This window comes from Narcine bancroftii, chromosome 1, assembly GCF_036971445.1.
Source record: "Narcine bancroftii isolate sNarBan1 chromosome 1, sNarBan1.hap1, whole genome shotgun sequence".
In the NCBI taxonomy this organism is placed as follows: Eukaryota; Metazoa; Chordata; class Chondrichthyes; order Torpediniformes; family Narcinidae; genus Narcine; species Narcine bancroftii.
The window spans coordinates 441,891,031-441,917,333 of NC_091469.1; the positions used below are offsets into that span (position 1 = coordinate 441,891,031).

The window sequence follows — 26,303 nt, forward strand, 5'->3', positions numbered from 1 at the left end:
CATTTTAGAGATCCTTACCCAGGCAAATGAATAGAGGATTACGGGGAAGGTAAAGTTTAGTACTTTTTTTTCAAGGAATATATTGATTGGCACAACTTCAAAGGCCAAAGGGCCTTTACTATGCTGTTCAAAAAGGAGATCACACACAGTTCTTATGCATCAGACACAGCTAAACAATCAATACTTTCTACAACCTGCAATTCCCACAGATAATATGAAAAGACAGCTTAAACAGGACCCATCACCCCTCATTAACCAGCAGACCCCAATTGGTTACAGATGTATTAACCATGTACTACCAGACTTAAAAAGAGCTTTTTTTCATTAAGCCACAATAATATTAAATACCAATTCACAGAATTGAGCGGTGCTGCACTTATATTTCAGAATCAGTAATCTTTTTCTAACAATTTAGTTTAGAATATTGCAGTTTTATTGTACATGATTTATTGTGTGTTTTTTAAAATTGTATGTTTATTGTATCCTATTCTATTTTCTATTCCAGTTGATGTTAATCATGTTTCATTGGCTGGTCTACCAGCCTGACGACAATAAAGTGTATAATATCAGATTACAATAATTACAATAAAGAACAAGTCGCAACACAGTTCTTCTTTAGTGTGCACCACTATAGCCCCTCATCTTTTACCAGCTTACCAGCACACACTTTACAATGATTGTCCATGATTTTCCACCTGGAGAGGAGCTAGGGTTCATTCCCAGGGTAAAAGAGAAAGAGCTGGGACACATGGTGGCCTTGAAACTGCGGCCAGGTGGAGGGGCTATGTTTGGTATTCCCAAATGAGGCAAGGTGATGAAGAGAGCCAATTGCAAGGTTTGTGCTCACCTGTGGGTGGGCTAGACCTTGATTGCCAGGTGAGGTGTCTTTCGTCTAGACTTCCATCAAAGTGGTCATTTAACCCTCCTCATTTACAGGCCCATGACCAGTGGTTTACAGGGATCGATGTTGGGACACCCTGTTGTTTGTGATTATACATAAATAACTTACATGACATGAAGATTGGTAGAACTGGTAGTACAGAGGACTATCAAAGAATTCAGAGGATGGAGATGAGTTTATATGTACAGTAAAAGTCTAAAAATCCAGATGCTAGAAATCCAGACCACCTGAGAATCCAGACTTAAAATTCTCAAACCTTTTAAATTTTGTGGGCTTTTGTATGTGTGTGTGGGCATGTGTAAGTGTCACGGATGCACAGAAGTCCCTGAAGTGAATGAATATTTATTTAATGTTTTTTGTACTTTGTATTTAATATGAAAAATATTTTGTTAATTATCAAAATTTACCTGTTCACAGAAAAATGTCAGATGAAGTTTAATCCAGACAAGTGAAAGGTCAAATGAAAGAGGAATGGCAGGATTCTTGAAATAATTGAGCAGAGGGATCTGGCATCTGGTCCATTGATCCTTGAAAGCAGCCACACAAGTACATAGGGAGGTATAAAAGGCACATGGTATGTTTGCCCTCATTGGGTAGGGCATTGATTATAAAAGTAAGAAAGACATACTGTATATACTTGTGTAATTGTCAATACCATGTAATAGTCAACCCCCACCCCCCCTTGTTTTTGGTACAAAGGTATGACCTGTGTAAAAGTGGACCCACTATTTTTGGCCCTGGTTGCCCATCCATCTGAGCTCCCGACCATGGATCTTCACCATGACTGCCCATGCATCCGAGCTTCTGACCGTGGGCTTTCCCCCTGTCTGCCTGCTCATCTGAATTCTCGACGCCCGTCTGTCCGCCCATCTGATGTCCCAACCGTGGATCTTTGCCCTGGCTGCTCACCCATCTGAGCTCCCAATGTCCAAACCATGGACTGATCACCTGGTCCCAGCCATCTGAGCTCCAGATGCCTTGAATGATGCAAGTACTTACTGAGGTCAAAAGTTTGACCCATGTAAAAGCGAAGGGCCTGTTCCTGTGCTGTACAGTTCAGTGCTCCATGTTGTCTGTTAAGCAAGTGGGAAAGAAGGTGGCCGACAGAGTGCAATGTGAAAAATGTGAGTTTATTCACTTAAGAAGTAGAAAATCAGCATTTATTGAGTCCAGTATCAGGAATGGGCTTCGTTTTTATTTTATATGTTGGTTAGCCTGATCCAGTAGTGATTCCACCCTTGGTTAGTGGAGCCTTCAAAAAGCTAAAAAAGGCCATCTGAATTTCCACAGACTCCTGGGAAAGCCACTCACTGAGCCTGTGAAAAGTTGATTGTGTAAAGACAATCTTTGTATTCAAGTACATGAGAAAAATGGACTCCAAAGAAAACAGTGAGAGGATTTGCCTTTTTCTTATTTAATTGAGATAGTTTCAATGTTTTCTTTTGATTTTCTGCAAGTTTTAGTGTTTTGCTATTAGTTTCATTTATTTATAATAATTTCTGTTTCTTTTTAAATTTTTAATTCTTTAAAAATGTAATAAAAAAAATGTAACAGGCCATTTCGGCCCATGAGTCTGTGCCACCCAATTTATACACCCCCGGTACAATTTGAATGGTGGGAGGAAAGTGGAGCCCCCAGATAAAACCCACACAGACACGGGTAGAACATACAAACTCCTTACAAATCCTGTGATTTGAACCCAGTCTGGACCTGATCCCAATTGCTGGCATTGTGCTAACCATTATGCCAACCATGCTGCCCTAAAATTTGAAAAAATTTTTATGGGTCTGATGATCCTGAATGTTCCTGACAGTTTAAAAAATTTTGGCTGTTTAAATTTCTCTGTCAATGCAGCCATGTGCCACTCCACCAATCCAAAGTACATGGAGCAGAATACTGTACCCAGACCATGATGAATAATAACATGGCTCAGGGGCATGTGGCCAGTGATCTTGGGATAAATGTCCCTGTCCCATGAAATTGTGAAAATTTCAACAACACTGATGCCATGAAGACATCACAGTCAATTTCCTGAGCAGGGTAACATAATAGCATGGTTAGCACAGTGGTTCGTGCAACACCATTTCACGACCAGTAACACAGGGATCGAATCTGATACTGTCTGTAAGCAGTTTGTGCACTATCCCCATGTCTGTGTGGGTTTCCTCCAAGTGTTCCATTTTTCTCCCACCCTCCAAAGATGTACTGAATTGGTAGGTTGATTGGTCATATGGATGTATTTGCGAGGCATGGGCTTATGGACTAGAAGGGCCTGTAACCATGATGTATCTCTAAATTAAAAATTATATTCCAGGCTATTGACCAGGAACGACAGGTTAAAGATGAGTAGTTTGCAAAGTCAGAGCACTGGCAGATTACAAATTCAGTTTGAGAGGAAAAGAACTTGCATCTGAAATTGGACAAATTCATTAAATGCAATTATGGGAACTAAAATAGATTTTTTTTAAAGTTTTTTTTATTTTTCACACTATGAACCATACTAACCAAAATACACACAAACATTTCCCTCTTGAATATACACAGTGTCATTTTCTCCCCTTTTTCCCCCCTCCCTCCTTCATCCCCCCCCCTCCCCACTCACTCAACGTTCAACCTATAGAATACATTAAACCCATTAAACAATGTCATCACACAATGAAAATAAACAAGAAATTTGTGTCTTCTACTTTTACATACTGGGTCAGTTCATTTCGTCTTCTCCTTCTGTCATTTTAGGCGGTGGAGGTCCGCGGTAGGACTTCTCTGTTGTGTTCCATGTACGGTTCCCAAATTTGTTCGAATACTGTGATGTTATTTCTTAAATTATATGTTATTTTTTCCAATGGAATACACATATTCATTTCTATGTACCATTGCTGTACTCTCAGGCTATCTTCTGATTTCCAGCTTGACATAATACATTTTTTTGCTACAGCTAAGGCTATCATAATAAATCTTTTTTGTGCTCCATCCAAATCGAGTCCAAGTTATTTACTTCTTATATTACTTAGAAGAAAGATCTCTGGATTTTTTGGTATGTTGCTTTTTGTGATTTTATTTAATACCTGATTTAGATCTTCCCAAAACTTTTCCACTTTCTCACATGCCCAAATTGCATGCACTGTTGTTCCCGTTTCCTTCTTACAACGAAAACATCTGTCTGATACTGTTGGGTCCCATTTATTTAACTTTTGGGGCATGGTGTATAGCCTGTGTAACCAATTATATTGTATCATGCGTAACCTTGTGTTTATTGTATTTCTCATAGTTCCGGAGCATAGCTTTTCCCATGTTTCATTCTTTATCTTTATGATTAGATCTTGTTCCCATTTTTGTTTGGGTTTACAGCTTGCTTCCTCGTTCTCTTTCTCTTGCAGTTTGAAGTACATTTTTGTTATAAATCTTTTAATTATCATTGTGTCTGTAATCACATATTCAAAATTGCTTCCTTCTGGTAACCTCAGCCTGCTTCCCAATTTGTCCTTCAAGTAGGTTTTCAGTTGGTGGGATGTAAACATTGTACCGTGAGTTATACCATATTTGTCCTTCATTTGTTCAAAAGATAATAATTTATTTCTCAAATAACAATTTTCTATTCTTTTCATCCCTTTTCTCTCCCATTCTCTAAAGGAAAGGTTCTCTATTGTTAAAGGGATTAGTTGATATTGCGTCAATATTAATTTTGGTAGTTTTTCTATATGAATCTTCTTCCAAATGTTGAGCAGATGGTGCAGTACTGGTGAATTCCTATGTTGCACCAGCTTTTCATCCCACTTATATAGTATATGTTCAGGTACCTTCTCCCCTTTTTTATCTAGCTCTAATCTGGTCCAATCTGGTTTTTCCCTTGTTAGATAAAAATCTGATAGGTATCTTAATTGTGCTGCTCTATAATAATTCTTAAAGTTTGGTAGCTGTAAGCCCCCTTGTTTGTACAAATGTTAATTTATCTAGCGCTGTCCTCGGTTTACCCCCTTTCCATAAGAATTTCCTAATTATTTTCTTTAACTCCTTGAAGAATTTCTCTGTCAGTTGTATTGGCAATGCCTGAAATAAGTATAATATCCTTGGAAAAATGTTCATTTTAATACAGTTTATCCTTCCTATTAGTGTTAGTGGTAAATCTTTCCAATGCTCTAAATCGTCCTGTAATTTTTTCATTAGTGGATAATAATTGAGTTTATATAGTTGGCCGAGATTTTTGTTTATTTGTACACCTAGGTATCTTATTGCTTGCATTTGCCATCTAAATGGTGATTCCTTCTTAAATTTTGAGAAATCCGCATTATTCATAGGCATTGCTTCACTTTTATTTACGTTTATCTTGTAGCCCAACACTTCTCCATATTCCTTCAATTTCTTATATAATTCTTTTATTGATAGTTCTGGTTCTGTTAAGTACACTATAACATCATCCGCAAATAAACTGATTTTATATTTCTTGTCTTTTATTTGTATTCCTTTTATATTATTATCTGTTCTTATCAATTCTGCTAGTGGTTCTATAGCTAACGCAAACAATAAAGGTGATAGTGGGCATCCCTGTTGTGTTGACCTGCTTAAGTTAAATTGTTTTGATACATGTCCATTTACTGTCACTTTCGCTAATGGTCCCTTATATAATGCTTTAATCCAATTAATATACTTCTCCGGTAAACTGAATTTTTGCAATACTTTGAACAAATAATTCCATTCTACTCTGTCAAAGGCCTTCTCTGCGTCTAAAGCAACTGCTACTGTTGGTGCTTTATTCCCTTCTACTGCATGAATTAAGTTAATAAATTTACAAATATTGTCTGTTGTGCGTCTTTTTTTGATAAATCCAGTTTGGTCGAGATTTGCCATTTTCGGTACATACTCTGCTAATCTGTTTGCTAATAATTTAGCTATTATCTTATAATCTGTGTTAAGTAAAGATATTGGTCTATATGACGCTGGTGTGAGTGGATCTTTCCCTTGCTTTAGTATTACTGTAATTATTGCTGTTTTACATGAATCTGGTAAGCTTTGCGTTTTATCAATCTGGTTGATTACTTCCAGGAAGGGCGGAATTAATAAGTCTTTAAATGTTTTATAGAATTCTATTGGGAATCCATCCTCTCCTGGTGTCTTGTTATTTGGTAATTTTTTTATTATCTCTTGTATTTCTACTATTCCAAATGGCTGTGTTAATTTATTTTGTTCCTCTATTTGTAGTTTTGGTAGTTCAATCTTAGTTAGAAATTCATCTATTTTCCCTTCTTTCACTTCGTTTTCAGTTCGGTATAATTGTTCATAGAATTCTCTAAAGTTTTCCTTAATTTCTTTTGGATTATATGTAATTTGTTTGTCTTTTTTCCTTGATGCCAATACCATTTTCTTAGCTTGTTCTGTCTTAAGCTGCCATGCTAGGATTTTGTGCGTTTTTTCACCTAGTTCATAATATTTCTGTTTTGTCTTCATTATATTTTTCTCCACCTTATATGTTTGTAGTGTTTCATATTTTATTTTTTTATCCGCCAATTCTCTTCTTTTAGTAATATCTTCCTTCATTACTAATTCTTTTTCTATATTTACTATTTCCCTTTCCAACTGCTCTGTTTCCTGATTATAGTCCTTCTTCATCTTGGTTACATAACTTATTATTTGCCCTCTAATGAATGCTTTCATTGCATCCCATAGTATAAACTTATCTTCCACTGATTCCGTATTTATTTCAAAATACATTTTAATTTGTTTTTCAATAAATTCTCTAAAATCCTGCCTTTTAAGTAACATGGGGTTTAATCTCCATCTATACATTCTTGGAGGGATGTCCTCTAACTTTAATGTCAATATTAAGGGTGAATGGTCCGATAGTATTCTAGCTTTATATTCTGTTTTTTTTACTCTATCTTGCATACGAGCTGATAACAAAAATAAGTCTATTCTTGAGTATGTTTTATGTCTAGCCGAGTAATATGAATATTCCTTTTCCTTTGGGTGTTGTTTCCTCCATATATCCAAAAGTTGCATTTCTTCCATCGATTTAATTATAAATTTGGTTACTTTGTTCTTTCTGTTAATTTTTTTCCCAGTTTTATCCATATTTGAATCCAAATTCAGGTTGAAATCCCCTCCTATTAATATGTTCCCTTGCGTATCTGCTATCTTCAAAAAGATATCTTGCATAAACTTTTGATCTTCTTCGTTAGGTGAATATACATTGAGTAGATTCCAAAACTCCGAATATATCTGACATTTTATCATTACATATCTCCCTGCTGGATCTATTATTTCCTCTTCTATTTTAAATGGCACATTTTTACTAATTAATATAGCTACTCCTCTTGCTTTTGAATTATACGATGCTGCTGTTACGTGTCCTACCCAATCTCTCTTTAATTTCTTATGCTCCAATTCAGTTAAATGTGTTTCTTGCACAAATGCTATATCAATTTTTTTCTTTTTTCAGTAAATTTAACAGTTTCTTCCTTTTAATTTGGTTATGTATTCCATTAATATTTAAAGTCATATAGTTCAACGTAGCCATTTTATACTTTGTTTATCTTCCCTTTCCGTTTCTCCATCATTACCTTTCCTTCTTATCCATTTCTGTTTTCTTGTTTTGAATCCTTTATAAGACAACATTCCTAAAACATCAAACATTTTCCTTATTCTCCTATTTAAAACTTCTTTAGCCCCAATCCCCCCTTCCCCTCCTGAGTTGTCCTTTATCCCTTGTCGGACAACCACATCTCCCCTCTCCATTTGGATTTGCGAATTCACTCACAAGCGTCAGCTGATTTTGCAGTGACCGTAACACCCCCCCCCCACCCAGCCCCCCCAGAAAAGATTTCAATTTTCATATGTGACAAAGGTCACTCTTTTAATTCCCTCCTTATTCCCTCTATTCCTTTTCCTTCCCTTATTAATTCTTGTCTATACTATCTATATTTTCCTCTAAATACAGATACATTCATGTATGCACATTATACATATACACACATATACCTCTTTACCCACATACATATAAATCGTGGTCATTTTTACTCTTATTACATGCCTCCTTTGAAGAAGACCGCAGAGCCCACCTCACTGACAAAAGGCAAAGGAGGAAAAACCCAACACCCAACCCCAACCAACCAATTTTCCCTTGCAACCGCTGCAATCGTGTCTGCCTGTCCCGCATCGGACTTGTCAGCCACAAACGAGCCTGCAGCTGACGTGGACTTTTTACCCCCTCCATAAATCTTCGTCCGCGAAGCCAAGCCAAAGAAGACATGTCTTCATCTCTCTGTTTGTTTTGTAGTTGTTCTGCAAATTTCCATGCTTCCTCTGGATCCAAGAATAGGTTTTTTTTTCCCATAAGATCGTTTTCGATGTTTTGAACTCCTTCCTCCTCTTCAGGAGTTCAAAACTTCAAAACTTATGTCTTTTTAGTTTGCAGTCTTTTGTACTCTCGTTACACGTCTTCATCTCTCAGTCTATTTTGTAATTGTTCTGCAAATTTTCGTGCTTCCTCTGGATCCGAGAATAGTCTGTTTTGTTGTCCTGGAATAAATATTTTCAATACCGCTGGATGCTTTAGTATAAATTTATACCCTTTCTTCCATAAAATCGCCTTTGCTGTATTGAACTTATATCTGGATAAATGAAGATTTTTTGCCCTTTGTACTCCAGTGGCTTATTGTCCTCTCTTACTTTTTCCATTGTTTTCTCCAGTACCTTTTCTCTTGTAGTATATCTTAGGAATTTTACTAAAAAAGATCTTGGCTTTTGTTGTGATTGTGGTTTAAAGGCCAATGCTCTATGTGCCCTTTCTATTTCCATTTCTTGCTGTAGTTCTGGACATCCTAGGATCCTAGGGATCCAATCTTTTATAAACTCTCTCATATTCTTGCCTTCTTCATCTTCTTTAAGGCCCACTATCTTTATGTTATTTCTTCTGTTATAATTTTTCATTATATCTATTTTCTGAGCTAACAGTTCTTGTGTCTCTTTAACTTTTTTATTAGATTCCTCTAATTTCTTTTTTAAGTCCTCTACCTCCATTTCTATTGCTGCTTCTCGTTCTTGCACCTTGTCCATTCTTTTTCCCATTTCTGATAAGGTCATAACTATTTTATTCATTTTCTCTTCTGTGTTGTTTATTCTTCTTCTTAAATCATTAAATTCTTGCGCTTGCCATTCTTTAAATGACTCCATGTATTCTTTGATAAGAGAAAGTATATCCTTTATCTTGCCTTTCCCTTCTTCTATTTCACTGTACTCTTCCTCTTCTTCTTCCTCTGGGTTGGCCATCTGTTGTTTCTTTGTTGCCCTTTTCTTCTCTTCTTTCTTGTTTTCGTTGTCTTCTATGTTCTCCTCTTGCTGCAGGTGTTCTGCAGCTGTCGTTGCCGGCTGTGGAGATCGACTCCCCAGCTGGTCACCCCTCCCGTCGGTGTGTTTTTTTTCATGCGCATCACGCATGCGCAACTCCTCGTGCATGCGCGGTCGCGCACTTGAACTCGGCTCAGCGAGCCATTTTTGTAGTCCATATTCTACCGACCTGAGGGAGCAGGTTTCTCTCTCCACCGCGGGCCTCTTCGAACAGGTAAGGCCTTTTCCTTCATCTTCCGTTGTCTTCTCTTCCTCTCTTCTTACTGCTGGTTTCGACTTTTCTTTTTTCGTCGCCATCTTCTTTCCACCTTTATATTCACTTTACTTTGATTTTTATTTTCGTGCCTTTGTGTTTTGCTTTGTTTTTTCTAATTTTTCTGGAGAGGGCTGGAGTTCACCGTCCGGCCACTACTCCATCATGTGACTCCTACCGGACTGTGGCATTTATTCAAGATATTTTTAAATGGTTTAACATATTTGTCTTGACCAACTCAAAACAAATGTTTTTATTTCAGTGCACGAAGTGCTGGAGAAATTTCCTTCTCCTGGTCACCTCCATATAACCATATAACCGTTTACAGCACAGAAACAGGCCATGTCGGCCCTTCAAGTCCGTACCGGTTCACTTGAACAACTCCACTAGCTCCTCCGCAAACCCCTGAGGAAATAGAGGCTTTCTTCATGATGCCATTGGTTGTTCCAGACTTTTGCCTGCTCTGCAGGGTTGCAAGGGAAAATTGGTGGGTTGGGGTTGGGTGTTGGGTTTTTCTTCCTTTGTCTTTTGTCAGTGAGGTGGGCTCTGCGGTCTTCTTCAAAGGAGGTTGCTGCCCGCCGAACTGTGAGGCGCCAAGATGCACGGTTGGAGGTGAGATCAGCCCACTGGCGGTGGTCAATGTGGCACGTTGTGTTAAATATCAAGAGTGTGAGGGGAGAGGGAGAGGGACCCTCAATTTGTAGAGAATTGATCATGGTAAACAGTAGTTAATGGTGATTTTGTTAACACTGACACTGAAAATGCTGAAAACTGAGTTCGAGTTTGAAAATCGTAAATAAAATATTCAAAACAAAATTGAAAGGAACCTTGAAGGTGATTCCCCAATACTAATTTTAAAATGTTCACCCAGAAACTATGAAGTATTCCAATTGATTTTTGTCAGGGTATGGTCTTCTTGAAGGTGTGCTCTTTGTACTTTGCACAGGTAAGAAATTAAGTTTGTGGATTTTTCAAGGGATGTTGACAATGGTTTTGCAAATTGATGTCTGGTGGGTCGATCACCTTGGTGTGTTCGAGGGTAATGTGTGTGAATCAAGGCCAATCTCGAATAATGGAGCTGGAGTCCGCGTGGCTCAGCTGATGAGTGCAATTCACTGTGGCAGAGCTGACGACAATGATCTGGCGTCAGCGTGAATGAGAAAGTCGATTTGGAAACCTTTCTGGAGTTGATGCATGTGCTGGGAGGGATTGATCCGGATCCGCAGGCGGGCAGGGGTCGCGCTCTCTCGCTCGCACTTGGAGCACCGCAGCCACCGTACAGACGCCGCTCGGCGCTGCCCAACCCAGGGAGAGCGGCGGACGGGGAGGCGAAAACGGCCGTTGCGGCGCCGGCGGATCCAGCTCCAGAGGAGGCCGACACGGGAGTAAGGCCGAGGCTGTGAGCAGGCTCGGGTTCTTCAGTCGGCCTCTTGGCGTTTTGTCGGCGCCGGCTGTCGGCTAGGAGCAGCGGCCGGGACGACGCGGCCTGCCGGCGCCGCTTGATACGGTGACTCGGGGAGACGGGCGAGAGAGGGAGGTGGGGTGGCACTGTACTGACTCTTGTCGCAGGCTCGGGGCCTGTGTCCTCTGCCGGTGTGGGGATAGTCCAGGGCCCGGGCCGAAGGAATGAAGGGGAGTCTACAGGAAAGTGAAGAGAGGTCAGACCCATTGATGGGGAATACTTCTAATTGTTAAACCCCAGGTCGCACCCTTCAGTTCCACTCTGGAGCACCAACTCACCTCGATACTCCTATTACCCTATTCTCCCCGTAATCCCCTTCATAATTATCAACGTTGCCCTCTTCCCACTGCCCCATTTAGTCGTTGACCAGTTGACCCCTTCAGGCATTTCTAAACACTCTCTTGTCCCCACAGCCCCTTATTTGCATGCGTTTTTAACTCCCCCATACCTGGCTGCCCTCTTTCCTCCCACCCCGTGTCTGGCCACCCCCTCTTGTCCGGCCGCCCTCTCTCCCCCCTCTCGTCCGGCTGCCCTCTCCCCCCCCCACCACCCCTTGTCCAGCCGCCCTCTCCCACCCCCTCTCATCCGGCCACCCTCCCACTCCTCTCGTCCGGCCACCCTCTCTCCCCCCCCCCCCTCATCCAGCCCCCCCTCATCCGGCACCCCCCCTGTCCGGCTCCCCCCCTCGTCCGGCACCCCCTCGTCCGGCCCCCCTCCCCTCGTCCGGCCCCCCTCCCCTCGTCCGGCCCCCTCCCCTCGTCCGGCCCCCTCCCCTCGTCCGGCCCCCCTCCCCTCGTCCGGCCCCCTCCCCTCGTCCGGCCCCCCTCCCCTCGTCCGGCCCCCCTCCCCTCGTCCGGCCCCCCTCCCCTCGTCCGGCCCCCCTCCCCTCGTCCGGCCCCCCTCCCCTCGTCCGGCCCCCCTCCCCTCGTCCGGCCCCCCTCCCCTCGTCCGGCCCCCCTCCCCTCGTCCGGCCCCCCTCCCCTCGTCCGGCCCCCCTCCCCTCGTCCGGCCCCCCTCCCCTCGTCCGGCCCCCCTCCCCTCGTCCGGCCCCCCTCCCCTCGTCCGGCCCCCCTCCCCTCGTCCGGCCCCCCTCCCCTCGTCCGGCCCCCCTCCCCTCGTCCGGCCCCCCTCCCCTCGTCCGGCCCCCCTCCCCTCGTCCGGCCCCCCTCCCCTCGTCCGGCCCCCCTCCCCTCGTCCGGCCCCCCTCCCCTCGTCCGGCCCCCCTCCCCTCGTCCGGCCCCCCTCCCCTCGTCCGGCCCCCCTCCCCTCGTCCGGCCCCCCTCCCCTCGTCCGGCCCCCCTCCCCTCGTCCGGCCCCCCTCCCCTCGTCCGGCCCCCCTCCCCTCGTCCGGCCCCCCTCCCCTCGTCCGGCCCCCCTCCCCTCGTCCGGCCCCCCTCCCCTCGTCCGGCCCCCCTCCCCTCGTCCGGCCCCCCTCCCCTCGTCCGGCCCCCCTCCCCTCGTCCGGCCCCCCTCCCCTCGTCCGGCCCCCCTCCCCTCGTCCGGCCCCCCTCCCCTCGTCCGGCCCCCCTCCCCTCGTCCGGCCCCCCTCCCCTCGTCCGGCCCCCCTCCCCTCGTCCGGCCCCCCTCCCCTCGTCCGGCCCCCCTCCCCTCGTCCGGCCCCCCTCCCCTCGTCCGGCCCCCCTCCCCTCGTCCGGCCCCCCTCCCCTCGTCCGGCCCCCCTCCCCTCGTCCGGCCCCCCTCCCCTCGTCCGGCCCCCCTCCCCTCGTCCGGCCCCCCTCCCCTCGTCCGGCCCCCCTCCCCTCGTCCGGCCCCCCTCCCCTCGTCCGGCCCCCCTCCCCTCGTCCGGCCCCCCTCCCCTCGTCCGGCCCCCCTCCCCTCGTCCGGCCCCCCTCCCCTCGTCCGGCCCCCCTCCCCTCGTCCGGCCCCCCTCCCCTCGTCCGGCCCCCCTCCCCTCGTCCGGCCCCCCTCCCCTCGTCCGGCCCCCCTCCCCTCGTCCGGCCCCCCTCCCCTCGTCCGGCCCCCCTCCCCTCGTCCGGCCCCCCTCCCCTCGTCCGGCCCCCCTCCCCTCGTCCGGCCCCCCTCCCCTCGTCCGGCCCCCCTCCCCTCGTCCGGCCCCCCTCCCCTCGTCCGGCCCCCCTCCCCTCGTCCGGCCCCCCTCCCCTCGTCCGGCCCCCCTCCCCTCGTCCGGCCCCCCTCCCCTCGTCCGGCCCCCCTCCCCTCGTCCGGCCCCCCTCCCCTCGTCCGGCCCCCCTCCCCTCGTCCGGCCCCCCTCCCCTCGTCCGGCCCCCCTCCCCTCGTCCGGCCCCCCTCTCTCCCCCCACCCTGTCCGGCTCCCCCCTCTCTCCCCCCACCCTGTCCGGCTCCCCCCCTCTCTCCCCCCACCCTGTCCGGCTCCCCTCTTCCCACCCCCCCGCCCCATCGTCCGGCCGTTCTCTCAGCCCATCCCCCCCGCCTCGTACGGCCACCCTCTCGGCCCATTCTCCCCCTCCATCCCACCCGGTCTAGCATCAGCAACATGCAAAATGATCATAAAAATAAGATTATAATTACACAAAAATAATTGTAGTTTCGTTTCATCTTTTAAGTGCCATACAATGTCCCTGAAACCACGTGTAGTTGACTTCGATGAAACATGGAACAAGCTTCTGACGACAATCAGAGCCGTTGTCATGCTGGATTATGTTGAGAGAGCAACTTGGAATGACCGCTTTTCGTATCCTTGACATCCAAATTAATTGTGGTTTTAGACTGTTATATTGTTGAAAAATTATGCAAACTCATATGCATTTGGAAACCTAAGAAAGATTATCAAAATTACAATTCCATCAACATGAGGGATTTCCTTGACAAAGATTGATGAAGTATTCAGTTTGGGGAATTTTTGGATTCATTTTACTTCATCGGCAAGGTTTTGAATACATAAGTTACAATATCTCATGTTACAACCCCAGAGGACCCCAAAACCCAGCAGCAATCGATATTCACCAAGACAAATGGTCACTTAAATAAAAATTGCTTTTAATTATCTTTAAACATGAAAACAGGATCAAACATTATCTTATCACTATTAACTTAACTAACCTAACAACTCCCTTCTAATTCTCAGCGCACATGTATGTTATATGTGTGTAAGTTTAGAAAAGTTCTTTGATTCACAGTCCAGTCTCACTTCTCATTCCTCCAAGTTTACTGGTTGCAGGCAATTCTTATACTGTGCCCAGAATTTAACATTTATGAAGTTCACCAGGCTTTGGTGCTTGGAAGGTAAATGGTTACCACTCAGGAAGGTTCTTGTCAGTTTTCAGAGAGAGATTTGTTGTTTGCTGGACACCCACAACTGATTCCTTGCAACCAGCCACTTCAGTGTCTTGCCAAAGCAACTTGCCCCATTAGGGTTTTCCAGATGATAACCTCTTTCTTTCAGGTCATCACAGCATTCCTTCTTGTTTCCCTTATTTCAAGTGAAACATTAGGCAGCCAGTCCTCTTGGATGAACCACAAGGGCTTTATCTATGCTGAACTAAGCTCTCACAACCTGTCTTCCAAATGGGGTTTTTCCACAAGCTTTCCAGCTTGTCCTGTTTTAATCCCAGCTGCTGCTGCTGACTGTAGTCCTGCAGAAATGAATTCTCTCTCTCTCTCTCTCTCTCTCAGAGAAAAAGCCTGTTTTACTCTCTCTGCTTGCAAACCCACATGACCTCCTTAGAACAGCAAGTTTAACTCAAGACAGCCCGTGGCTCCGACAAGTTCTTTCATCTGTTGCCTTTTTGTAAACAACAATCCATTAGTGAAGACTGTTGGGCACTCTCCAAAGCTCTTCCAAAGGCTATTGGCGCCGGCAATAATTCTGCTTTTTCCACAAATTCTGATCTGTTCTCCAGTGTTTCTAAATTATCACAATTGAATTATTATCAATTTTTTTTAAAAGTACCTTAAATCTTTTTTCTTAAGACTGCATTTAAAAGTTATTCACTTAATGATGATCACAACATAATTTGAGACTTTCAAAAGTTATCTTTTCCCTTATTAATTTATTCTCCTCCCCATTATTGATTTAATTAAGGCCCTTAATATTCTACTCAGAGACATTTACGCTTTATGTGTGGCCTACCCAGAGCCTCTGGGAGAGCGACTCTACACAGAAACAAAAATCTTTCTGGAAAATCATGTTCAACTTCTATACAAGGTATATCTTTTATTTCCAATGCAATTGAGTAGACCGTTGGATGTTGTCAGTCCCTGAAGAGTAGAACTAGAAAGGAACAGAATTCTCTTCAAATAATTTAATCTTTTTAGATAATGAATGATCATGAATAATTGTACAAGATAGTGAAAGGAAGCTATCAAGATGGTAAAAATAGCAGCCTGAATATTTCAACCTAGTCATATTTTAAGATTTTAATCAGGGTATTCAATAACGTATCATTGAGTGAAGTAATTCACCCAGATCTGTTCACAAGTGAGCATTCAGGATGTACATCCCCATTAAATTGGGTTTGACATTTGGAATACCCAAATATAATTTTGCCATTTCGCATTCCCTCAATTTATGTTCTTGTTCCCTGCTTCATCCCAAACCGTACAGATCAGCCAGTTTCTATGGCTATTCATATAATAAAATAGCTGATTTCATCAGAATGTGAATCATTTGATATGATTCCCTTGACCTTAGCATCATACAAGTGATGAAATCAGGGAAAATTGATGATCATTGTTGATACTGATTTATGTCAGAAAACATTTCCATGGAAAATGTTAAATGAGGCACTACTTCTTGATCAAATTTCTTCCACTGTTATTTAGTATAATATATTGAACCATTAACATGCTAAGTGCTTTTTTATCATGTTCAACATGGGTCAGATGTTTAAAAAAAAATTTAATTGTTCTTTGTTAATCCACAAGAACTTGTCAGTAGATTTTTTTTGGTTTTGGAATATTAGAAGTTATACTAATTATTTTGTTAAATGCATGTTGAAAATTTGCTATTGTGAAATTGGTCACTTTTGACCTTGCATTTGTGGAAAATGCTTCAAAATGGATAATTATTCAAATATAAAGATAATTTGGAGGAAAAAAATCCCACAAAATTACATTCATGATTAAAAAATATGAGCATTTTTGTTGCTTTAAAATCCTATAGTTAAGAATATTTATATATTTCTGAGCATGGTCTGCTTCATATATGTGGGTAAATTCTTGGTCCATTGAGTAAATTTCCTCATCAAGTCTTAGTTTCTTTATTACATTGTCTTAGATTAGAATATTGATCAGTGCCTTTATGATTATTAAGATTGAAAAAAATTTGCCTTTTAAAATGATATTTCTTTATATACTGTTATTTACAGAAAGTTCTTGATTCTGAAGAAAAGATTTTGACCATGTACCATAAATATTGGGAAGAATACAGTAAAGGTGCAGATTACATGGACTGCTTGTATAGGTAAATGGATCTGTTCTTTAAAACTAAAACATTTTCTTTGAGGCTTGTATTTGTTTTGGATAGAAATATGGATAATTAAATATAATTTTTGATATTATAATTAACAAAATGGAAATTTGTGGACTCATTAGCAGGCATAAGGACTGGTTTATCTTTGAAGTAGTAGCTCCTAAAATACACTTTGTCAATTTATTAAGTTTGTTCATTAAATAAAATAATTCAATTTAGCAACATTGAACTTCCTGACATGTCTGTGATTCTTTGCAACTTAATAAGTATGTGAAAAACTAGTACACTGCCTACTAACACTTGAGGTAGAATGTTGAAATGTTTTGAGTACATCTGGAAAGTTTCAAGTGTTTATTCATTGGCTTGGGTGCTACTGACAAAGTTGCAATTGTCCATTAACTTGAAAGCTGCAAGCTGGTCTTCTTGACTTGCTGAAGCTCTTGGAGTGGACCTGTCTGCAAAATGGTGTTTGATAGAAAACAGGTGTATTTTGATCCAGTGACATGCAGAACAGTTATTTTGAGGTATCTCAATCTGGATGGTGTGTAAGCAATTGTTATTCAATGGGTCTCTGTTGTTATTCTTCTCATTGATAGAGGTAGTGAGGCCTGATGTACGACATATAGATATTACAGGAAAATAGCTGTAATTAATTATTATAGCTGCATTTGGCCAATTGTATGCATTGGATATTGAATTCAATAGCACAGAGATGGCTCAAAAAGTTGTGTTCCATCTTAGATGGTATTGAGCTTTGTGAATGTTACTATTTCTGCAAAAGCTGAGCCATTGTTGAACGTACTTTTCCTAGTTTGAACATGGTAGAGACTTTGAAGGGTCTCAAGGTGAGTCAGTCATTAGAATTTATCAAACTCTACTCTGCTTTTGTGGCCACTTTGATGAAGTTGGTCATGTTAAAATGGCAGATCTACTGTTGCTTAAAAATCACACCAGCTTGCCCATGCCATTCTGTTCCAGAACTCCACTGGGATCTTGGCCTAAAACATTTAATCTTGGCCAAATACAGCACAGGAGCTATCTCACTGCTGATGAGCAGTTGTATTTGTCGAACCTTTTGACAGTTGGTGAAACCCAACTGTCAAACTTAAAAGATGTCGGGGACGTGCCACGTGATGATGTGGGGTTAGACTGATAATCCCTGCTCTCCTTGAAAAAGTGACAAAACAGGTTATAAAAGTTACAGAAAATATATGAAAAAACTGTCTGAAGACACAAAGAAGGATAAAGGACTTACTGTTGTACAAGAAACTGAGCAAGAAAAGGAAGAGAGACCTTATGAAAGGATCCTGGAGCTGTCTATAAGGTAGGATCCAAAGGAGAGAGGCTGGAAGCCGGGGAGACCTTGGACACTGCTGCACAAGGCTGTCGACATCGGGTGAAGAAATGAGTCTGTGCATGCACAGAGCACAAAAAAGGAGATTTTAAAAAGGATGAAGACCTGGAAAAGCAAATAAAAGAACAAAAATGACCTGTAATCAAGAAAAAAGTAGAAAAAGGTGCAGAAGTTTCTTTATCTTCTGGTGAATTAAAGCAAATGTTAGATTTTTTTTCGACAATCCATAAAAGTGTTAACTGATGAAGTGTGAAAGAATGGTGATAAGATGGAAAGATTAATACAACAGGTGGACATTAGATTTGAAATAGTGGATGGAAAAATTAAAGGGAATGAATTTGAGATTCATAATCTTAAAGATCAAATGAAGAAAGCAGAAGCAGCTGCTAAGCATGATCAGTTAATGCAAGAGATAGATGTTTTGGAAAATTTTAGCAAATGGAATAATATCAAGATTGTTAGACTTAAAGAAGGGGACGAAGGTCAAGACTTGAAAAAAAATTCTGTAATGGTGGATACTGGAATCTTTGGGTCAGGCTGCATTTCATGGTAATTTGGAGATAGAACAAGCCCATCGGGCACTGAGACCTAAACCTCAGCCTGACCAAAGGTCCCGTGCAATACTTGTCAGATTCCTTCGATATGAAGTAAGAGTGAAGATATTGGCGCTGGCAGCGAAACAAGCTAAAGGAAGACAATCACCTTTGATTTATAATGGAAATAAGATTTTTTTTTGTCCAGATATAAGTTTTGATTTGTTGAAGAAGAGAAAGGAGTTTATTCTGGTTAAAGATGTATTGTGGAAAAAAGGCTATGCCTTTGGTTTGAGATATCCAGCTGTTTTGAAAGTATTCGTCCCAGGAGGGAGGAATAGATTTTTTACTGAGCCTAATGAAGCAAAGGTATATGCTGATTCATTGCCTGTTAGAGATCAGCAGATGGTTGGAGACACAAATTCATTATATAACTGAAAGGTTTTGCTGTAACTGAAAATACATTGAATTTCGAGAGAGTTTAAAAAGGGAGGAAAGATTAACCTATACTGTGCGTGATCAAATATACTGGATAATATTAATGGATTAAAAGCTTATAGTAAGAGATGGTATGATGTTTTGAGTGAGTTAGTGGGGAATGTGATGCTGACCACTACGATGTCATGGGCACTAATGCAACTAGTTTTGCATCCCATACAGACCAGGGTGATAGAGACGCCTTAACATCAGGAGCCTCTGGGGTTTTTTCTTATCTTTCTTTTTTTCTTCCCTTATCTCTTTTTTTGGTTTTTAGCCTGGACTGTTTATAGATGTAAGATATTTTATGGGGAGGGTTGGGTTGGATTGGAGATGGAGGGGACGCTGGAGGGATATAGGTTTTAATTTTGATGTCTTATGGCAGCGAAATTGTTATTAATGGAATTTACAATCTGATAAAGAGAAAAAGGTTATTGAATTATTTGAAAAAAACTAAGGTATTTTATATAAGAAATTCATTTAACAGAAATAGAACATATGAAACTAAAGCGAGATTGGGTAGGAAGGGTATTCTCTTCCTCATTTAATTCTAAAGCTAGAGGAGTAGCGATATTAATAAATAAAAGTTTGCCAATTGAAATATTGGATGTAATAATTTATAAAGTGGGGAGGTATGTGATGATAAACTGTAAAATATATTCTGAATTTTGGACTTTGAATATATATACACTGAATGTAGATGATGGAAAATTTATGCAAGATGTTTTTATGCAGTCAGTTATGGGAGGAGACTTTAATTTTACCTTTGATTTCAAGTTGGATAGATCAGGAGGAATTATTGTTAACAATAAGGTGTCAAAGGATATTTAAAAATTTTTGAATGAAATGAAACGTTGATAGTTGGAGGAAGATGCATCCTGATATTAGAGATTATTCATTTTAATCTTATAGGCGTAAGACATATTCCCGTATAGATGTTTTTAATTGCCTCTCAACTCCAGATAAGAGTTCATAGTATTGAATATCAAGCGAGAATATTGTCCGACCATTCACCTTTAATTATATCATTTTTATTAGAGGAGGAGCAAAATATAGGTTATAGACAGAGGTTTAATGCAGCATTGCTGAAAAGGAAAGATTTTTGTGACTTTATAAGGCAACAGATAAAACCTTTTATGGACCTGAATGAACATTCTGTAACTAATAAGTATGGGATTCTTTGAAAGCTTATTTAAGAAGACAGATAATGTTATACGGCTAATGTTAAAAAAGAATACATGTCTGAAGTTAATTCTTTGGAAAAGGAAATAATAAAGATGGAAAAAGAATTGCAAAATCGAGGGAATGATGAACAAAGGAAAATATTTGATTTAAAGAAATTGAAGCGTAATACAATACAAACATAGAGAGTAGAGTGGGATACAAGACAAATCCGATTTAAAAATATTACAAATTGGGAGATAGAGCACATAAAGTTTTAGTATGGTGGCAATGGAAGACTGAATAAGTATCGAGACAGTAATAGCTGTAAAAGAAGATTTGTGCCATCTTACTTACAAAACACAAGGTATTAATGATGTGTTTATGAAATTCTATAAGAAATTCTGTAAATCTGAATCTTTGAAGGATGGGGATAAAAAAAATGAATATTTGTCCAAAATTACTTTACCACAGTTAAGTTTAGAAGAGAAGACAGAATAGTTACAGAATTATATGATATATTGATGTCTTTACCGAACAATAAGGCTCCAGGGGAGGATAGTTTCTCTCTGGAGTTTTATAAAGAATTTAAAGAGTTATTCATTCTGATATTTATGGGGTTGTTAGATCAAATGGAAGATCTTTGGGACTTGCCTGAGTCGTTTTAAACTGTGTTAATAACAGTTATTCTGGAAACAGAAGGGAAGAACCCTTTGCTTATAGACCAGTTTCATTATTGAATACTGATTATAAAATTTTGTCCAAACAAATAGCTAATAGATTAGCTAAATGTTTACCTAAATTGGTTAATATGGACCAAATATGCTTTATTAAAAATAGATCAGCTGATAATATTGTTAGATTTTTAAGTTTAATAGATATGGCTCAGAAAATAAAAATACCATCAGTGCCTTTAGCTTTAGATGCAGAAAAGGCATTTGATAGATTAGAATGGGATTATTAAGAAGGTTTTTAGAATTCTGATAAATTTTATAAACTGGATAAGAGCATTATATAATTCTCCAAAAGTTAAGGTGATTACAATAGGCAAATATCAATTTTTTTTTGTTGGAAAGATCATCTGGACAAGGATGTCCATTATCTCCTTTTTTATTTGCAACAGCTATAGAACCTTTAGCTGAGGTGATTAGAAGTGATAATGAGATCGAGGGCTTTAAGATACATGATAAAGAACATAAAATTAGTGTTTTTGCAAATGATGTAATATATCTTACAAACCCTGAAAGCTCATTACAAAAAGTGAATGATCGATTAACCGAGTATGGGTTAGTATCAGGTTACAAAGTAAATATTGATTAAAAGTGATGTGATGCCAATGATCAAGACAGACTATGTTCAAGTTAAGAAAAGGACTAATTTAATTGCCAGATTGGTGCAATTATATATTTAGGAATTAATGTTGATAAGAACTTTTTAAAAATTATTTAAATTAAACTACATACTTTTATTGAGGAAAATTAAAGAAGATTTATTAAGATGGAAAGATTTGCAAATTTCTTTAATAGGAAGGATTAATTGTGTGAAGATGAAATCTTTCCTAGAATACAATACCTTTTTCAATCTTTACCACATTTTGTACCAATAATGTTTTTTCAGGATTTAAATAAAAGTGTTAGAAGATTTATTTGGAGGGATAAAACGCCTCGGATAGTATTGGAAAAATTAACATGGAAATTTGATCAAGGGGGACTTCAATTGCCTAATTTTAAAAATTATTATAAAGTAGCTCAACTTAGTTTTTGCTTTCTTGTTATCAGACCCTTGAAAAGATTGCATGGGTGTAAATTGAAATGAGTAAAATAGGAGAAAGTAATTCTGAACTCATTTTATATAAATGGCATGAGGGATTATTAAAAGGAAAATCAGATCCACCAGTTTTGAAGCATATACTTAAAGTATGGAATGGAGAACATGTAGAAAGGAATGAAGAATTATCAGTTGGCTAAAATGATAGTAAATCAAAATCCTTTCATTTCTTTTACAATTAATAATCGTTAATTTGATGTTTGGTGTAATTGTGGAATTTTTTTAAAAAGGGGATTGTTTTTTGGGATCTTTTTTTTTGATTTTTGATCAATATTTCACATAATTCTATTTTTTCTGTTATCAATTTAAATCATATTTAAAAAGAAAATTTGGGAGGAATTTTAAATTGCCAGAACAGTCTATTTGGATATCTAATAATGGATACATGTATTGAAAGATTTATTACTAATATGTATATCAAATTACAAAAGACTTCATAAAAAGGATTTATTAAAATACAAATCCAGATGGGAAAAATATTTAAATATACAGATTCAAGAAGAACTATGGTCAAAATTATGCTATGAAACTGTTCCCAATACAATTAATGTTAGATATCAAATGGCAAAATTTAATTTTTTACATCAATTAGATATATACTCCATACAAGTTGCATGGACTTAATTTGAATTGTTCTGATTAATGTTTTAGATGTAATAAAGAAATAGGATCTTTCCTGCATGCAGTCTGGAAATGTGAAAAAAGTAGATAAGTTTTGGAAAGATACAAGTATTTTATTGTTTTAAAGACTCAGATTTTGAAGGATCCCAGAGTATTTTTTGGGAGATATTTCCCAATTGAAGTTAGATATTTATCAAAAAAAGTGTTTAAGTGTAGCAATAGCAAAGAAATTTGTAGCTGTAGCATGGAAATCAGGTGATAATGTGGGGTTGAATAGATGGCAAATAGAATTATTAAATTGTATACCATCAGAGAGAATAACGTATAATTTACGAAATCAACCAGAAAAATTTGAAAAGATTTGGAAACCCTACATGGATTTTATTGCTATGACTTTACCCATGGCGTCCACCACGCCCCAATCCAACCCGCCCTAATTAGTTATGGTTTAAGATTTTTATGTAAATGGAAATTAATTAATTAATTAAAAGATATTAATTTATCAGACTGGCTTTTTCTTTTTTTTCCCTAATTTTTTGGGGGTGAATGGGGGGAGAAAATATATAAAAACTGTATTACTTTTGTGTTCAAGTTTTTATTTTTATGTTATGGATTACTGTATATGTTATGACTCAAATGGAAAATAAAATTATGGAAAAAAAAATTAAAATATGTCAAAGGTGTCAGTGTGGTCATAGTAATTGAATGTTTTTGGTCATTTTTGAAAATCACAAACTTCCTGTACTGAGGATGTAAAAAAAATAGAATATGTCAATTTGAATTGTTTTCATAGCCTTCAGTGACCTTGTCTCTCGTGACCCCCTTCAAAACACCAAGATGTCTACATTTCTGGCCACTCGATCATTCACAAATCTTCCATTGCCAGCAAACTTTAATCAATTATGGCACTGCATTTTGGTATTGCCTTGCCAAAATGTGAAGTCTCTTCCTTCAAGAGACTTTTAAACCAATATCTTTGACCATAATTTTAGACATATGTCCTAATAAATCCAAACATGTAACATTTTATTTGATAGTTCTTCTTTGAAGTGTCTTGCAGTGTTTCTCAATGTGAAGCAAAGTATGCATGTGCAAGTAGCATTCTTAATTAAACTATTACCGTCCAGTTTAAAATTTCCACTGATCGTCTTGATGAATGGAACATTTCTACCTGTATTCCTGAGGTATTTATAGACAATAATTGATAGAATTTGTATCCTATAAATCTGGCTCACTGCTTGTTAATGGTCGATCATACAGTGCTGCTATAGAAAAAAAAGAAAAGACCCCCCCCCCCTTCAGCCAACTCTCCAAAGGAGAGCCATAAAAAAGAAAGAATATTTTTTTAAAAGTTAAATATACATATTAAAATCTAATCAATATACATTGAAATGGAAATATTCTGAGTATAACAGCCACTTATTAATAAAAAAAATTATAATTACATACGTAATTTTTTCCATTATTAAACAATATGTCATCTCATTATGCCATCTATTAATATCAATCATATTTCTATCTTTCCACGTACTAGCATGACATTTTTTCGCTACAGATAAAGCTAAATATACAAAAGCAAGCTGAAACTTATCTAATCCCAAGCCTTTCAGAGGTTGCAAACTACCCAATAAAAATACTGTTGGATCTAAAACTATTTTATAAATAAAAAATGTTCATGTTTAATTGCTGTATATGTCATTTTATTTGTTTTTTGAACAAATAAATAAAGTTTAAAAAAATACAGTGCTGCTATACAACATAATTGTATGTTAATTACAAATTAACATAAGAAATAGAAGCAGGAGTAAGCCATCTGGCCTGTCAAACTTGTTCTGGCATTCAGTAAGTTCATGGATGATCTGGTCAGCTCCACTTACCCCCATAACCCTTAATTCTTCTTATCACTGTGGTGAGAATAACTTGAAGGTCACGAGGAAGAGAAAACCACCAAAACATACAAAATCCTGGGTATCACCCTTGATGAAACCAAACAGACTAAATACCTTGGCATCAAAATCCAGAACAACCTGCATTGGAATGATCAGATGTATCATACAGCGATGAAGGCAACAGGAGCCCTAAATTTTCTGAGACTCAAGTTTCAACATTGTTCAACTTCTGTCAAGGAGAAGTTGTATGTCACCCTCTTCAGACCACATTTGGAATAAGCAGTAGCTGCATGGGACTCGTACACAAACAAAAACACTACTACCATTGAATGAGTCCAGAGACAGGTAGCCCGATTTGTCACAAATACATTTGGAAGAGAAGTGAGTGTTACAAAGCTCTTGAATTCGTTGAAGTAGAGTTCTCTCCAAGACAGACGTGAAATACACCACTTGACCTGTTTTTATAAAATGCTAAACTGCCAGCTTCATGTAGACGACCAAATCTACACTGAACCCAAGCCTGTTAGGGAGCAGACGAGGGCACGCAACCCAATTTGTAGTGCCATTTTCCAAGACCGATGTGTGCAGCAATTCATTCTTCCCCCATACAATTAAAGTACGGATAATCTTCAACCTACCATATTCACACAACCAGACCCAATTAAATTTAAGACAGCTCTTCAAAAATCTCCTCCTCAAGCACACCCCTACCTCCAGTTTAAATTCCATACAGAATATTTTGGAGGATCAAGAAACCAAGGTCTTGAACTAAACTCGTACTCAAGGTACACCTCTGCGATCACAACATAATTGTATTTGGAGTAACAATTTACCACACTGACAGTAGTATCTTCACTATTTATACTATTTGTACATTTCACCTTGCACTTTTTAAAATAAAGGATGTGGAAATGCTGTACTTTAAAAGCTCATTAAGTCAAATTTTCAGAGATTTGCAGAATTGGAAGAAGAATGCTATAGGAGTAGTTGGAAGTTTTGTAAATTCTTCCATTGTTACAGATATCTCAACACACAGTTCATCAAGAAGAACAAACTGACAGAAGCTGACCTTCAGTATGGATATGGTGGAGTGGATATCATTGAGCCTTTGATGGAAATAGGCGAGGTAAGGTCTGCCAAAAATAATTTTGGTAAATATTTGTATGAACAACAGGGATGTTATGGGCTGATTTATTTGAGTGGTTTCAGGGCATTGTCATCTGGCACAGATATAGGCTCTATAGGCAATTAATGTCTACACTGACCATTGTGCACCCATCTGTGCAAATCCCACTTACCAGCACTTGGTCCATGGACTTTCATGATTTGGTGATTCAAGTACTGTTGAGATACTTTTGAAAATATAATGGGAGAACCAGTCTTTCTCCCATGCAGGCAGTGCATTTTATTTTCCTCGGATCTCTTCTAAACCTCTTGACCTAAACCTATGTCTTTCAGTTTTAGACACGTTTGCTTATTAAGAAAGCTTTCCTTCTATCTACCCTATCTATGTACCTCAGGCTCATCAGCTCCAAATGAAAGATTCACTTGTCATATCTGTTCTCATGTCTGAAATGCTCCTTTCTTGACAACATCTCCTTTGCACTGTTTCCAGTGCAATCAAATCCTTGTGCAGTGACAGAGCTGCATCTAATATTCATGTTCTATTCAATGTTTTATGAAGTTCTGCCACACCCTAATAAAGACAGGTAAACCCTTTTCATCCAGCTGTGCTGCCACCTTCAGAGTTCTTTAAACTTGCCACATATAACATTACAGCAGCCCATGATGTTGTGGCGACCTATTATTTCCCCATCTCACACCCATAACCCTCTATTTTTCTTTCATCCATATATCTATCTAAGTGCCTTTTGTACCAGCCTCCACCACTACCCTTGGCAATGCATTCTAGGCACCCACCATCTCTGACTAAAAAGCTTACTTCTGATATCTCCCTTAAACTTCACTCCACCACTCACCTTAAACCTATGATCCACAACAACAAATACAAGACGACACTGTCCCTCTGGCTCAACCACTCAATGTGTATCACTGAACCTTGTTAGTTCTTC

General features: G+C 39.8%; 1 protein-coding gene across 1 annotated transcript in view; it reads left to right on the forward strand.

The window, feature by feature from the left end:
- The first annotated feature begins 1,318 nt into the window (after positions 1-1,318).
- The window catches only part of cul2 (cullin 2), a 129,945-nt gene continuing 104,960 nt past the window's right edge, over positions 1,319-26,303 (forward strand). The window contains exons 1-5 of the mRNA XM_069914428.1: positions 1,319-1,475; positions 13,503-13,630; positions 15,001-15,103; positions 16,266-16,360; positions 25,252-25,357. Of these exons, the coding sequence (XP_069770529.1) occupies positions 1,473-1,475; positions 13,503-13,630; positions 15,001-15,103; positions 16,266-16,360; positions 25,252-25,357 (435 nt within the window). The 5' untranslated portion in view covers positions 1,319-1,472. The remainder of the gene's footprint in view (positions 1,476-13,502; positions 13,631-15,000; positions 15,104-16,265; positions 16,361-25,251; positions 25,358-26,303) is intronic.